Below are 15,055 nucleotides of genomic sequence, written 5' to 3' on the forward strand. Positions count from 1 at the left end.
GGTTGTTAGAAGAATAAATCAGATAATGAACATATAACTCTTAGTGCAGCGCTCATCTAGCCATGCACAAACCCTCACAACTTTTATGTAATTAACCAAGTTAATTCCAATGTTTGTAATAATTCTTAGTTGTTTAATAGTAAATTTTTAAGGCTATCAATTTCTCCCTGATTGCCAGTTTGGTCAGAACCTATAAGTTTTGATATGTAGTATTCTCTTTGTCATTGTCTTCAAATAAATTCTTCAAACAGATTTTTTATATTTTCTTTGACCTAAGAGTTACATGAGTGTGTGTGCATGCATGTGTGCTTTCAAATGGTTAGTTTTTTTTTTTTTTTTTTTTTTCCTGTATTTATTGTTAAATCCTAGATGTAGTAAGGTCAATGAAAATAGATAATACAGCATTTACTTTTTAGGACTTACTGTTTTCTTTAATCAAGTTTTGTACTCCATGGGTACCTGAAAAGAACTATTTTCATTTATAGAAAACCAAGCTTATTATTATTATTATTTTTAGACAGAGTCCTGCTCTGTTGCCCAGGTTGGAGTGCAATGGCCCGATCTCAGCTCACTGCAACCTCTGCCTCCTGGGTTCAAGTGATTCTCCTGCCTCAGCCTCCCGAGTAGCTGGGATTATAGGTGCCCACTGCCACACCTGGCTAATTTTGTATTTTTGGTAGATGGGCTTTCACCATGTTAGCCAGGCTGGTTTTGAACTCCTGACCTCAGGTGATCTGCCTGCCTTGGCCTCCCAAAGTGCTGGGATTACAGGCGTGAGCCACCGTGCCTGGCCTATTTTTTTTATTTTTTATTTTTTATTTTTTATTTTTGAGACAGAGTCTTGCTCTGTCATCCAGGCTGGAGTGCAATGGCACGATCTCAGCTCACTGCAGCCTCCGCCTCCTGAGTTTAAGTGATTCTCCTGCCTCAGCCTCCCGAGTAGCTGGGATTATAGGCGCCCACCGCCACATCTGGCTAATTTTGTATTTTTGGTAGGGATGGGCTTTCACCATGTTAGCTGGCTTTGAACTCCTGACCTCAGGTGATCTGCCTGCCTTGGCCTCCCAAAGTGTTGGGATTACAGGTGTGAGCCACCGTGCCTGGCCTATTTTTTTTGTTTGTTTGTTTGTTTGTTTTGTTTTTTGAGACAGAGTCTTGCTCTGTCATCCAGGCTGGAGTGCAATGGCATGATCTCAGCTCACTGCAGCCTCCTCCTCCTGGACTCAAGCTATCCTCGTGCGTCAGCTTTCCACATAGCTGGGACTACAGGTATGCACCACCATGCCCAGCTAATTTTTCATTTTTGGTAGAGATGGAGTTTTGCCATGTTGCCCAGGCTGGTCCCGAGCTCCTAGGCTCAAGCAATCCACTCACCTCGGCCTCCCAAAGTGGTGGGATTACAGGCATGAGCCACCATGCTCTGCCCCAAGCTTGTTAACTTTGTTACTGTAATACTATATCACTGCATCAATATATGTATGTATATATGTGTGTATATATATGTGTGTGTATGATGTATACATATATACTTACATAAATTCTGGAAGAGATATACCAAAGCCTCCCTCTATGGTTGTGTTTTCCTTGAACTCACTTTTCATTTCTAACTTTTTTTTTTACTATGTATAATTTGATGTGTTACTTCTTTATGCATAGAAATTTGTAACCATTGGATATTCTCGATCACCTGGACTTTTGTTTTTTAGAGCAAGCCCTCTTCCTTGCTTTGCTTAATGTTTTCTGCCTTGAATTCTGCTTTATGTCACTTCTCCTGCCCAACTCTGCCAGTGTGGTGGGCACAATAGCGGTGCTCATGGAGGGCAGCTGAAAGGATGTTCCATCCTTGGCCCATGCAGATCTCCAGGTGGTCTGGAGCTCGGCCCTGCAGCTAGTCAGCCAGCTAAGAACTGTGTAGTGGCTGCATAGCCAGCAGCCCTTCCCCTTCCCCAGCCAGGCAGTTTGTCCTCACATCCCCTCAGCTTATCACTGGCCTGTGATGGATCCTATTAAGATCCTTTTAGACATAGGTTTGATCTTCAAAAGCTGTGCAAACTAGATGTTACTATTTCTGTAACATAGCGGTATTTTTATTTCACATCTTATTTTCTTATTAAGCACCATTGGCCAAATTCTCTAGCTTTAGTCCTTTGTACTGAGAGCTGTTACTTTTTAAATTTTTTCTTTTGTTTCTTAGTTAATGTATGGTGAGGTGGAGGTGGGGGAACAGACAGACTATTACGGACAGACAGCTGGGCAAATAAAGGAAAAACTGAATTCAGCCCAAATGGGTGTTCTCCTGGACATGGCACCTTAGACCTATTAAACTTCAGCAGTGGTAAGAGACACAAGTGCTCAGCCCTTTCATGTCCTGTTATTTTCTGGTTGGGTTGCAGGTAAAAGCCTTATTGCTGGAGAGTATTTGAACTAGAAACGCTGAAATCTTGCCGGCATACATTGTGGTTGTTGCTCAGATGTTTGATTTATAGTTGGGCAGTGCTGTGTGAAAAAATTAGTAATCAGGATTAGAATTAAAGTCCAATGATTATCTCAGTTTTCCGTAAGTCATCCTTTATATTTTTTTAGCAGATCAGTACTGTTTTGTGCTATTTGGTTCTAGTTTGTGGTAAGCTCCTTCCGTCATGAAATATCTTCTTTAATTTTAGGAATCTATCTTCTGGATTTAATCTACATTGATTCTGCATATCCTGCCTCAGGCAGCATCATGGAAAATGAACAAAGATCCAATCAGATGAACAATATTCTTCGAATAATTGCTGATTTACAAGTTTCCTGCAGCTATGGTTAGTACCCTTGTTAGAATTGTGAAATCTTGCCTCATTGAAATTTGGGTCCTATCAGTGAGAAAGCTCTAGAAACCAGAAAAAGAATTACAAAGTTCTTCCTTTTAATATCTTGAGCATCAAACATGTACTAGATCCTTTTATACACAGGTTTGATCTTCAAGAGCTGTGCAAACTAGGTGTTACTATTTCTGTATTACAGGTGAGGAAATTGAGACTGAATACGGTTTAGTCACTTGTCCATCCACAATCTCACGTCTAGTGAGTGGCAGAGCCCAGGTCTTTCTGGCTCCTGGGTCATTCATTCATGAAGAGCTTTCTGGGCAGCTCTCCTCCAAGCAGATTCGGGGATCAGTCTTCTTTCTTCTGTGACTCTGCCATCTCCATGGCCTCAGAATCCTCCACTGCATCCAGCTGGCAGGTGCAGGATGAGAGAGAACAATACAAGGGTGGGTTTTATGGGCCAGGGTTTTAGTGGCCAGTGCAGGCCACTTTTGCTGACAGGGGCTAGGAAATATAGTCTAGCTGTGGGCCTAGGAGAAGGGAATCGACGTAGTAAGGGACTTGGCCACACTCTGCTGCACGTAGCCAGATCCACAGTGTGCCCATGATGGTGGGTGTGTAAGAGGGATGGAGAAAATCACTGGAGATGATGCCAGAATGCTGGATGGGCCATCCATGTGGGGACTGATTTTACCTGAGAAGATGGCAGACTTGGGGTGTGGAGCTTGACTGTGAGCCAGGTGCTCAAGTCTTCTGGGAATTAGCACTGATGAGCAGGCGGCCAGTCAGCCACAGTCAGCCGTGAAGGGGGTGTGGTGCATGGGGTGTGGGGCTCTAGGCACCTGCCTCTGGGGAGCAAGGCTTTCACGAGACGGCAGAGGAGTAAAAGTCTGGAAGCACCAAAGGGGGATGGTAGGAAGGAACCCGGCCTCACCTGCTGTGCATAGGGTGTGAGAAAATCCACAGCCTCCGTTTGGGAATGTCACGGGGAAGCCAGGGTGGGTTCACCGAAGCAAGAGCCCTGCTCACCAGCCCCTGCACAGCATCCCCAGGTAGGGTGGGGGTTCCCACACTTCAGGGCAGCTTTCCTCTGACAGGAAGGGTAGGAGGCACCTGTATTCCCAGTGCAGGGTTCGCCTGGCCCAGGCCCTTTCCAACACAAATACATGGACACTTATTGTCCCGCTGGCCAGCAGAGCAACCGCAGACATGGGCTTCAGGGTCAGATGGACTCCGGTTCCTATTCTAGCTTTGCCTCTTGAAAAGTCACTTTCTCCCCTTGAAGGTTTTCTCATGCGTGAAAATGGAGATAGGATTCATGCAAAGTCCTTAGCACAGTCCCTGGCGTTTCACGAGAGCCCAGCAAATGCTCTCTCACCACTGTTCACCTTCACCTGCGCCATCTCCACCATCAGCTTTGTGAAACAGGTGTCATCCTCACTTCACAGAGAGGACACTGAGGCTTCAGAGAAACAAAATGATCTGCTCAGAATCTCGCTATGAAGGGCCAGAGCCATCAGGTGCTCCTGCCGCACCTGGATGCACCTCCCCAGAAAGCGAGGGTCCTCCCCACCCTCTTTTCTGCTCCTCTTCATGGCTTCCTCTACTCCCTCCACCTCTCCTCCTCTTGGCTTGTTCTGTCCCACCCAGTGGCCCTATCAGAAGGAGTGCAGTGACTATGAAGGTCTGCAGAGAGCAGCTGACACCAGTCCCTCCAGAGATGGGCAACACCATGTGGCAGAAGCTTCCCATCACCTGGAGTCCAAACCCAGCTCTGCCCTTCCCAGCAATGCGACCTGTGCAGGTTGCCACAGTTTCTTCCTCTGTGCAATGGGGATATTGTTTCTCCCACATGAGGCAGGTGTGAAGGTTAACGAAGATGACTCCTGTAAAATTACCTGCTGCAGAGCCTGGCACAGGCATGTTCAGGTGCCTGGACCCCTCCCTTTCTTCCTAGGATACAGCAGTTCCAGTCATAGGCCAGCTTCTGGGTTAGGCCTCCACACCTGGCTGGGCAGGGTCTGTTCATTCATTCTTGCATTCATGTCACACAGCTGGTGGGTAGGTATAGGAGGCTTGCCCAGTTACCCCAGTGGAAACCTGTTTTAGGGCACAGACACCTGGCTCTGGTCTGTTCTGGAGGCCAGAGAGCCATCTTTCCCCAGCCCCTGATATCTGAGTGGAGGCACAGCTCCTCCTTCCTGGCTAAAAAAACATGGTGACCTCAGAGTGTGGTGACTAAGGCCTAGTCATCTGGGGGGCACTCCTTGAGGGCAGAACCCAGGCCTGATGATCCCCACCACCACGTTCCAGTAGTCAGCACAGGGCCAGTCCCCAAAGAGCATCAGCAACTGCTGGAAGAGTGAATGAGTCTCGCTATCCCAGGGGCATCTGAAATCAGTGATTTCTATACTTCTTATTTGGGGGCCTAAAGAGGGGGAGAGTCTAACGTCTCTGGATTTGGTCCACCTTTTGCAGATCACCTCACCACGCTGCCCCATGTGCAGAAGTACCTGAAGTCCGTACGCTACATTGAAGAGCTCCAGAAGTTTGTGGAAGATGACAACTACAAGTAAGTCCCCACCTACTCCTGTGTCAGGCCTCCCAGCCCCACCTTTGTCTTTAGCACTCAGGTCCCTGCAAGTGGCCTAGCCCTTGTTGGGACCAGTGAGTAGCCACCTGCAGGGCTTATCAACGTCCACGGCAGTAGCGCCCAGGCCCCAGCACACACAAGCACATGCGTGCAGTGTGATCTTCGACCTCACAGCCCCACAGTGGTGATGTCTGAACAGCTCTCATACCCATCTCTGCCCCATCCTCATAGGCCCCCCAGTTCAGAGGAAGGTGTCGTGTTAACTTCTCAGTGTGGCTTTCCCACATGGCACAGATAATATGAACTTGGACTCCACAGCTGTGAATGGCACAGGCTTGGTGCTCTGGTTCTCACAAGTGACTCCCCCACCCACAGTGCTGGGTGGCAAGACAGCTTCTAGCCATATCTCCAAGAGCTTGTTTCATGGATGAGACAATTCTTTATAACTCTCAGCTCTCTGCAGTATTCAAGGCCCTACCTCCTTCCCTGTAGAGCCCCTGTGGAGTAGACCCAGTTCTCATAACAACCCCATGGGCCCTTTGGCCTCATCTTCCACTAACCCTGCTGAGGCTTTCAGTGCTTTCTTCGCTGTGGCATCTGGGAATTCATCCAGCATTTCTATGTATTTGGAGGGAAAAGAAGGATTTTTCATGTTAACCCTGTCTGCCATACTGCTTGGAAGTCCTCTTGGCTCATTTTCAGCTTGAGACTAAGAACCTCAGTACTTTTTCGTATGTCCTGGTATTAAGGCAAGTCCCAGCCATCTTGTAATCAATCATTTACCACCTAAATGTCAACTTCACGTTCCCAGATGGTCCCCGACTTAGGATGGCTCAACTTAATGGTTTTTCAGCTTTACAGTGGTAGGAAAGCAACGCACATTCGGTAGAAACTGTACTTTGAATACCCATACAGCCAGTCTGTTTTTCATTTTCAGCATGGTATTTAATAAATGCCGTGAGATATTCAACACTTCCTTATAAAATAGGCTTTGTGTTAGATGATTTTGTAAGCTCATGTAAGTGTTCTGGGCACATTTAAGGTAGGCTAGGCTAAGCTATGGTGTTCGGTAGGTTAAGTGTATTAAATGCATTTTTGACTTGTAATATTTTCAACTTATGATGAGTTTGTTGGGATGTGTCCCCATCGTAAGTTGAGGAGCATCTGTATTCTTTTAAATCTTATCTTATGATGGCTTCCAATATGCCATGATTCCCTGGAATCTTGTTATCCAGTAAATTTTTTATCTCTTCCAGTTTTGTGTCCATGATTTTGATTAGCCAGACTACATGGTCTTCATCTAAGTTAGTGAAAAGTAGAGAACAGAGCAACCGCCACATTACCCACAATTGACTCACCAGGAAAGACCCTAAGGGGAACGGATGTTTAGGCAGTGCCCACTGGTCAGCTTTACAGGAGTGGTCTGCAGCCGGGGCTATGAACCAGAGTCACCTGGGAAACTCTCTAACCAGCCCTGTGTCTCGGGTGGGGCCCGAACATTTGTTTTTTCAAAGCTCCCTAGGTGATTCTTTTGGAGCATAGACATAATGCTTTTAGTTGTTTTATATAATAATTTGTTAAAATATAATATGGGGCCGGGCGCGGTGGCTCAAGCCTGTAATCCCAGCACTTTGGGAGGCCGAGACGGGCGGATCACCAGGTCAGGAGATCGAGACCATCCTGGCTAACCCGGTGAAACCCCGTCTCTACTAAAAAAATACAAAAAACTAGCCGGGTGAGGTGGCGGGCGCCTGTAGTCCCAGCTACTCGGGAGGCTGAGGCAGGAGAATGGCGTGAACCCGGGAGGCGGAGCTTGCAATGAGCTGAGATCCGGCCACTGCACTCCAGCCTGGGTGACAGAGCGAGACTCCGTCTCAAAAAAAATAAAATAAATAAAATAAAATAAAATAAAATATAATATGAAAATGTGATGTTACATAATAGTAACAACAATAGATGAAAGCCAGAGATTACCATTAAAATTATGCTTGCCACAAAGCAAGCTCATTTTATTTATTTACAAAGCATTTGCTGTTCCTGAAAAGAGTGCCCTGCAGTACAAAATTTTTCCCACTTAGTTTCTGGGGTAATATTTTCCATTTACGCACCGGTATTGTGATAAAGGAGACAGTGGTTTTTCATTAACACTGATATGCTTTAGAGAGAAAAATGGCCTATAAATACTTCTGACCATGAGATAATCTTTGGACAAGCTGCAAATCATGAGTAATTACTCCTTCTACTCTGAAGGATGTTGAGCACCCCAGCACCTGATGCTAAACAACAGTCAGCCTGGCTTTTTACAAAGGCTCTTTGTTGTGGTCAAAGTGGACAGACCCAGGGAGGAAGCCTGCATTCTCACCCCCGGCCCTCAGACCACTGAGGGAGTTCCTTCCCAGGGAGGTCCAGGCTCCAAGGGGCAAGAGATGGGTAGAGCCTGTGATTCTGCTTGAGGACCCACACTCTGTGGCCCAACTCACATCTGGAGGCTGGCTCCTCACCCACAAGGATGCAATGGCTTAGTTATTACATTGGTGGCATTGCATTGCTGACATTCTCCCCCATCTGCTTTGGAGATATTATGCCAAGAGGTCCAACCGGTGCTTTATTTCCCACAGCCTTTATTCTATTTTATTTTATTTAAGAAAAATTACCCGATTTACCATTACTTAGAAAGCATGACCATTAGCATTAAGTAAACATACTTTTGAACATTTTTCTATGCATAGAAAATGTATATATATGTAGGGAAGGATGGATAGATGGATGGATGGAAGGATAGAATATTAAAATTAGATTCTATTACACTGGCTATTTTTAATTTAACATACTAACTTTAATTTCATTTTAATTTAACCAGAAAAAAACTGAAATGTGAAAAAAAATGCTACTCTTTAAATAAATATTTGTTTACCAAAAGAGAGATTATTTTCCAAAAGAGCCTTCTAAGGTTAATAAAAGAGGGCCGGGCACAGTGGCTCATGCCTGTTCATACCTGTAATCCCAGCACTTTGGGAGGCCAAGGAGGGTGGATCACCTGAAGTCCGGAGTTCAAGACCAGCCTGACCAACATGGTGAAACCCCGTCTCTGCTAAAAATACAAAAATTAGTCGGGCATGGTGGCGCGCACCTGTAATCCCAGCTACTCGGGAGGCTGAGGCAAGAGAGTCACTTGAACCTGGGAGGCAGAGGTTGCAGTGAGCTGAGATTGTGCCACTGTACTCCAGCCTGGATGACAGAGTGAGACTCCATCTCAAAATAATAATAATAATAATAATAAAAGAAGTTAGGAAAAACATTAGGAGGCTTGAGTCAATAAGTTTTATTTTAACTAGGTTTCCATTGTGAACAGTGTCAGCCAACTCTGGTTATGAAAGATGAGAATATTAGCCCTCTCCCCCTTCCTTAACCTCTACTTCACCAGCTTCCCACTTTTTGTTAGTTATATTATTATTACCACATAATCCAAGTCTATAACATAAACATGTTCAGGAATCAGAATTCCTACTGTTTACCATTTGTAAACAGATTCAGTTTTTACCACCTGTTGTTTCCCCATAGCTTCTCCGTTCCTGGAGTCTTTATTTTAATCAGTCCCTTATTTAGCTGCATTTCATCAGGAAGTAGGTCCCCCTACCAATGCTCCACCAAAAAAATAAAAGTGCTCACAGGGCCCGCATACTTAGGGAAATGCCTGCATTGGACTGGGGCTGGCCTTGCTGGCTGCCCTCCTTTGCTTCTCTTCCTCAGTGCTGCAGGCCATGTGCCATTGCCTCTGGCTCTGGGTGATGCTGTGGAGAATGAACCCAGCTGATTTTGTTTTTTTCCTCTTGTTAAGGGTCTTGTCTGCCGGGTAGGTGAAGAATTCCTTAAAGTTCAAAAGCTTCATAAGAGAATGCCTCAGAGTAGAGGGTTCTGTACCAGATTCCCCAGACCATGGTGTCGTCATCTTTCTTCATGGCAGAAAAACTCCTTTTGTTCGTATCTTTGACTACTTCTGTGCCATTTCGTGGCTTCTCTCTTCCAGGGATTCCAGGAATCCGTGTTGGATGCTCTCTGCCCGTCATATCCATTCGCTTCTTGCTAACAGCGGCATTCTCCACCTTGTTCATCAGCTGTCACTGCGATTGTCTGTTTCTACTTAGGTATTCATTCAGCACTCTCTTATTTCAATCCTGGATTTGTTCCCCCTAGGTCTTCAATCTCCTTTTTCATCTCATTTTTCAAGTTTTGTTTTAGCATCTCATTTTTCAGGTTTTGTTTTACTTGTGTTTTTAATAAGTTGTTCCACTGCTCTAAGCACTTGCGGGGATTTCCTCTGCTCCTGGGGCTGCGTTCTTGGTTGGGCCATTGGGCACTGCTCACCTGTTCTTTCCTTCTTTTGTAAGAGGATGTTGGCTGTATTGCCATACTATTTCTTTTCTTCTGGCTCCCATTTGAGCGGCTCTGTCTGGATGTTCCACGGCTCTCATATGAGGGTGGGGGAGATGTCTGGCCCTCCTCCCATGTGTGTGAGAGGGGAACCCCTTACTGCTAGCTGGGAGGTCCAGGGGTTTTAGTTTTTCTCCTTTTCTGTAGCCTGGGGGAGTAGAAGGCTCAGGCTCTGTGGAGGCAGTAAGCAAGCAGTCTGTTTCACATATGTGGGTTCTGGCAAAAGGCCTATGTTGGCGTGTCCTTCACCTCTTTGGGGAGCTGTATCCCATTCCTAGAGATACCCTCAGGTTTCCCATCACGCCCCATGGAGCCTTCATTTCCATCAGAGGAGCTGCCGTGCTCTCGACCTATTTCATCAGCATCTGGTGCCATTCAGCAGAGGGAATGATAAGGACCCCCACTCAGACCCAGTGAGACCCCTCATTGGGCTTGACAGGAGCCATGCCATGATGCAACTCTTGGTCCAGTTTCAGAATCCTCTTTTTCTTTCCTTGACTGTAATTCTTTGAAGTTCATGGCTTTAAATTACTCCCCTACCCTTGTTTAGTTGCACCTGGTGAGTTCTTTTACTCATAAGCTTTTATAATTTTTTGTTGGTTTTGGAAGGAGAGGGAGAGTCTGGTATCTAGTCTCACTCTGTCATTTTCACCCAGAAGTTCTTAATCAGTGCTTTAAAAAGATATATTGGAGGGCCAGTCCTCATAGCATGTCCATTGCCTTGTCCCTCTCTAAGGGCATCTGATGACAGGGAGTGCAGTGTAATGATTAAACACTGCAGTTCAGAGGCCATGTGTGGTGGCTCATGCCTGTAAATCCCAACACTTTGGGAGGCTGAAGCAGGCTGGTCACTTGAGCTCAGGAGTTCGAGACCAGCCTGGCCAACATGGCGAAACCCTGTCTTTACTAAAAATACAAAAATTAGCCAGGCATGGTGGCACACACCTGTAATCCCACCTACTCGGGAGGCTGAGGCACGAGTATCGCTTGAACCTGGGAGGCAGAGGCTGCAGTGAGCCGAGATCTTGCCACTGCAGTCTAGCCTGGGTGACAGAGCGAGACTCTGTCTCAAAAAAGGGGAGGCTGAGGCGGGCAGATCATAAGGTCAAGAGATCGAGACCATCCTTGCCAACATGGTGAAACCCTGTCTCTACTAAAAATAGAAAAATTACCTGGGGGTAGGGACGCATGCCTGTATTCCCAGCCAGCTACTTGGGAGGCTGAGGCGGGAGAATCACTGGAACCCAGGAGACGGAGGGTGCAGTGAGCCTAGATTGCGCCACTGCATTCCAGCCTGGCGACAGAGCAAGACTTCATCTAAAAAAAAAAAAAAAGAAAGAAAAAGAAAAAAAGAAAAAAAAACTAACTCTGGTTCAGAGTCAGACAGTCCTGGGTTTGATCCCCTTCTCTGCCACTTGCTAATCCTATGAATTTGGGGAAGCTGCTTAACCTCACCACTCCTCAGTTTCCTCATCTAGAAAATGTGCTGGTTCAGAGTGAACACATCTGTGCTCAGTAGACAGTAGGACATACTCAAGTCCTTTTCACTTTGTCTTTCTTAACCATTGTTTCTTGGCTGTGGAAACCCCCTGGAGACCTCAGAGGGAAGTGACTGTGATCTGGAGCAGATCTCACAGTATTCCTGGCTTCTGTGACTATAGTAGCTTTTCCCAGCCCCAAATAGGTTCCCGTGTGGTAAACCAGAGCCCATCTGATCTTATGAAAATCTTTGTTTTCAGACTGTCGCTCAGAATCGAACCAGGAAGCAGCTCTCCAAGACTAGTCTCTTCCAAGGAAGATCTTGCAGGTATCGTAGCTACCTCGAGTGGGAGCAAACCCGCTTCATAGCCTAATTGTGGCTGCCAGAGTTGGCCTTGACTGGGGAGCCCAAGGGCAAGTGAAGTTTGCAGCTTAGCAGACTCAGCTCTCCCTGTTCACAGCCCTCCTGCACCAGTCTGCCCAGGCTCCTGATCATGCAGGACTTGTGTGCTTCCCCCCTGTGCCGGGGCTCCCTGGAAGATCCTGAGTGTTAGAGCCTGGGCCTGAACAACCCCAAGAGAGGCAGGATCAGAGCCCCAAGCTGGGAGCACACACAAGGTAGAGAAAGCCCCAGCATCTTCTCCAGGCTCTCTGGACCCTTAGCAGGGCTGCTGCCCAGGCTTGGAGGGGTGTGCCCTGGAGGGGTGTGGAGGATGCCCAGGATATTTGGTGTCACCAGGTGCAGGTGGCTCATCAGACTTGTGAAACACACACACATACACTGTCCCCTAGTGATTTGAGCCCAGGCTTTGCAGTCAAGCCCGAGCTCCGCTGTTTCCTGGCTTTGTCGCTTTACCTGTAATCTTCAGCGGCCTCATCCACAGAATGAACATAATATGAGGACTTACCTTCTCGGGTTGTTGTAATGCCTGAGTAAGCTCATGCCTGCCTGTAAAGTGCTCTGCTCACACTAACATTGTGAAAGTGCGCTCAGTGTTGGCTGCTTCATCGTTATTATTTAATGGTTACCTTTTACTCATATTCCAACTGGCTCTCAGTGACAGGAGCTGATCTCCACGGCTGTCCAGGGAGAGGTCGGCGGGGTGGGGGATCGAGGGGAACCCAACAGCACTTCCTCCCGCTGGTTTGTGCTGTAGGTCATAGCACCCTGGGTTCTAGGCCACTGCAGTCTTGGACAAGTGACTTACCCCTTTGGGCCTCTTTTTTTTAAAAAAAAAAAACCTATAAAATGGGATGATGAAACCCTCCTCCGAGGAACGCTGGAATGTCAAAAACAAAATACTATTTCGAAGGCACTCAGCTCAGAGTCTGATGTGCCGTGTTTGTAAGGGGGTTGGCTGTTGCAAGCTGCTACCTGGTGCCACACCTCCCCTAGCCCGTTGACCTGCTCAAGCCACTCTCCTCACTCTCTGGTGCCAGGCCAACCTCTGTAACAGCTCCTGGTGGACACAGGACCACAGAGCCCATAGGGCCAGTATGGCAGCCTCTCATGAGCCCCACCCAGTAAGGCTCTGCCCCGATTCCTGGGGGGACTCCGGGCTGCTTGCCTTTTCCAGCCTCTCCTGGCTGCACTGTACAAGCCGGACCCTGCCTCCAGCACCCCTCGGGTCTGGTATCTTAGAGAGACATGCTGGTTGATTCTCGAGGCCTCTGGAAATGCTGTTATCTATACCTCAAGACAGTCCTGGCGGAAACTTGATGTTCACAGGGTTTCCATAAGCCCAGTATTAAAATATCTCTTGCAGTCTTCCAAATCCATTGCCTTCCATATGTGGCAGGTGCCCCCAGCAAGGGTGGCCAGAAGGAAGGCTCCTAGTGCTGGTCTTGTCTCTACTTTGTCATCTCTGACATTCTAGAACACCTTCCCCCTCGGTCAGCATTGCTCCTTTTAGATGCTCAGTCACCTACACCTGACCTGTGGGGGAGGGGGAGGGAGCAGGGCAGGGTTCCTATCAGAAGACTGTAGGAGACAGCAGTTGTTTAGAGCTACAGAAGGAATGCTAGCAAAGACTAGCCTATTGCTTTGGGAGATAGTGCCAGAATTCTGGAGCAAAATGGAAGTGGTGGTCTGTCCTTCTGAGTCCCCTCCAAATTAGTGTGACTAAGAGGCCTGTTTGGCCTTTGCAGCCTCTTCAGTTCAATAGCCGTACAGGATGAGCCGCATCCCTGGACTTCTCTAAATGCCAAGAAGTCTCCATGCCACACTTGTTGCTCTTCAGACAGCTCTGGAACACTCGCCTCCCAGTGCCCCTTCTTGCTGCCTGATTCCATGCTGGAGCCACTGAGCAGGGAGAGGTGGGAGGGCCCAGGGTCAGGCCCAGGGTGGTGGTCACCTTGGCCTGAGCCAACTCTGCCTCTCCCTAGTGGCTCTGGCCATCCACAGGCCACATCCTAGCCTCACCTCTGCCTGAGAGGAGCAAGGCCTCTGTGAAGTTCTCCTCCCCGGGCCCCTCGCTCGAGCCTTAGACATTCTTCCCCTCGTTTTCGTGGTCTGCTGCTGCTCATCCTGTTGGGCTCAGGGCGGCCTTTATTTCAGCTCTCGACTTCTTTAAGGCACTCACCACAACTTGTCATTATTCTCTGTCTGGTCACTGGGCCTGACTCATTTCCTCATTAAATCTTCACACCTGGCATCATGCCTGCCTTTTGTAGATGCTCAATTTTCGTAGGGTTTTTGGAGGAGAAGGATGGATGGGTGGGTGGGTGGGTGGATAGATGGGTGGATGAAGAGCCAGGCTGCAGCTCTGGGTGGGCCTCTGGTGTACACTGGTCCAAGTATGGAGGGGGTCCTGGTGCCGCAGCCTCATGACTGAGGCTCAGAGGGCCCCCCTCCTCCCTGGTGCCTCCAGCCTCACCTCTAGCCCAAGCCCTCATCTGCCAGTCTGGCTCTCCCTAGCACCAGCCATTCAACACGCCTGCAGGCTGCTTCCTGCCAGGGCAATGGCAACAGAGGCTTCCTCTTCCCCTCCAGGCATCTATCTGACCCAGCTGGTCCCTTCATTTCACCACCATCTGCCCCACTATCTCCTCCCTGAGGAAGAGCCCAGGGCCCTGCCTCCGCCTCAGCCTCAGCCCCAGCCCCCAGCCCAGGTCTGCACTGAGCAACACTGGCTCCCCCTGCTAAGGTTAGGGAGAAGACCAGGAGGTTGCAGACCTGGAGCTGGTCTTAGATAACTAAAAGTGCTAATTGGGGGCCTCAAGAATGGGGTCACTCACTTGGCCCTGAGGCAGGAAAGGAGGCACTGCATTTCCTGGCCTCTTTTGACCCCTGATTGTCCTGGAAGTCAGCTGGGGAGCCAGGAGCCAGCCCTGGCCCAGCCTCCTCAGGTACAGCCTCCTTTCCCACGATCCACCCACACCTCTACTTGGCTCTGTTGTTTATTAGCCATGTGAGAGCAGAAACCAGCAAGCCAGCCAACCTCCAGCATCAGAGCCCTGGCAGGGGACAGAATGGACCCCAGATGGTTCACATGAAGAGACTTTAATGAACAGAACCAGTAAAGCATGGCGAGGCACCCATGGGCCGGCCCAGGGTCCTGTGGAGGTTGGAGTCCTAGGCTGAAGGGCATGGGGAAGAAGTGTTACCAACCCCAGGGATGGCTGAGTTCTGGAGGGTGGTTGGCTGTGCAGGGTCTGTGGGCAGGGAGGGGGAAGCAGGAGGGAGCAGAGAGAAATCCCTGGCCTCTCTCTCCTCCAGCCCTCAGTCTGCTGCCAGAGCCTTTCCTTG

General features: G+C 48.2%; 1 protein-coding gene across 24 annotated transcripts in view; it reads left to right on the forward strand.

Annotated features, from left to right (window-relative positions):
* The window catches only part of LOC105463938 (Ral GEF with PH domain and SH3 binding motif 1), a 309,104-nt gene that overhangs the window by 248,175 nt on the left and 45,874 nt on the right, over window positions 1-15,055 (forward strand). For 23 of the 24 annotated variants that reach the window (XR_011612999.1, XM_011711384.2, XM_011711385.3 and 20 more), the window contains 3 exons: window positions 2,664-2,801; window positions 5,283-5,376; window positions 11,568-11,635. Coding sequence is in view for 23 of the 24 variants with exons in the window: in XM_011711384.2 (XP_011709686.1) it covers window positions 2,664-2,801; window positions 5,283-5,376; window positions 11,568-11,635 (300 nt within the window). In the remaining variant the exon portion in view is untranslated. Of the gene's footprint in view, window positions 1-2,663; window positions 2,802-5,282; window positions 5,377-11,567; window positions 11,636-13,455; window positions 14,007-15,055 lie in introns of those variants that run through there. The other variant, XM_071078842.1, reaches the window with a different exon arrangement.

Source organism: Macaca nemestrina, chromosome 14 (assembly GCF_043159975.1).
Source record: "Macaca nemestrina isolate mMacNem1 chromosome 14, mMacNem.hap1, whole genome shotgun sequence".
Classification (NCBI taxonomy): Eukaryota; Metazoa; Chordata; class Mammalia; order Primates; family Cercopithecidae; genus Macaca; species Macaca nemestrina.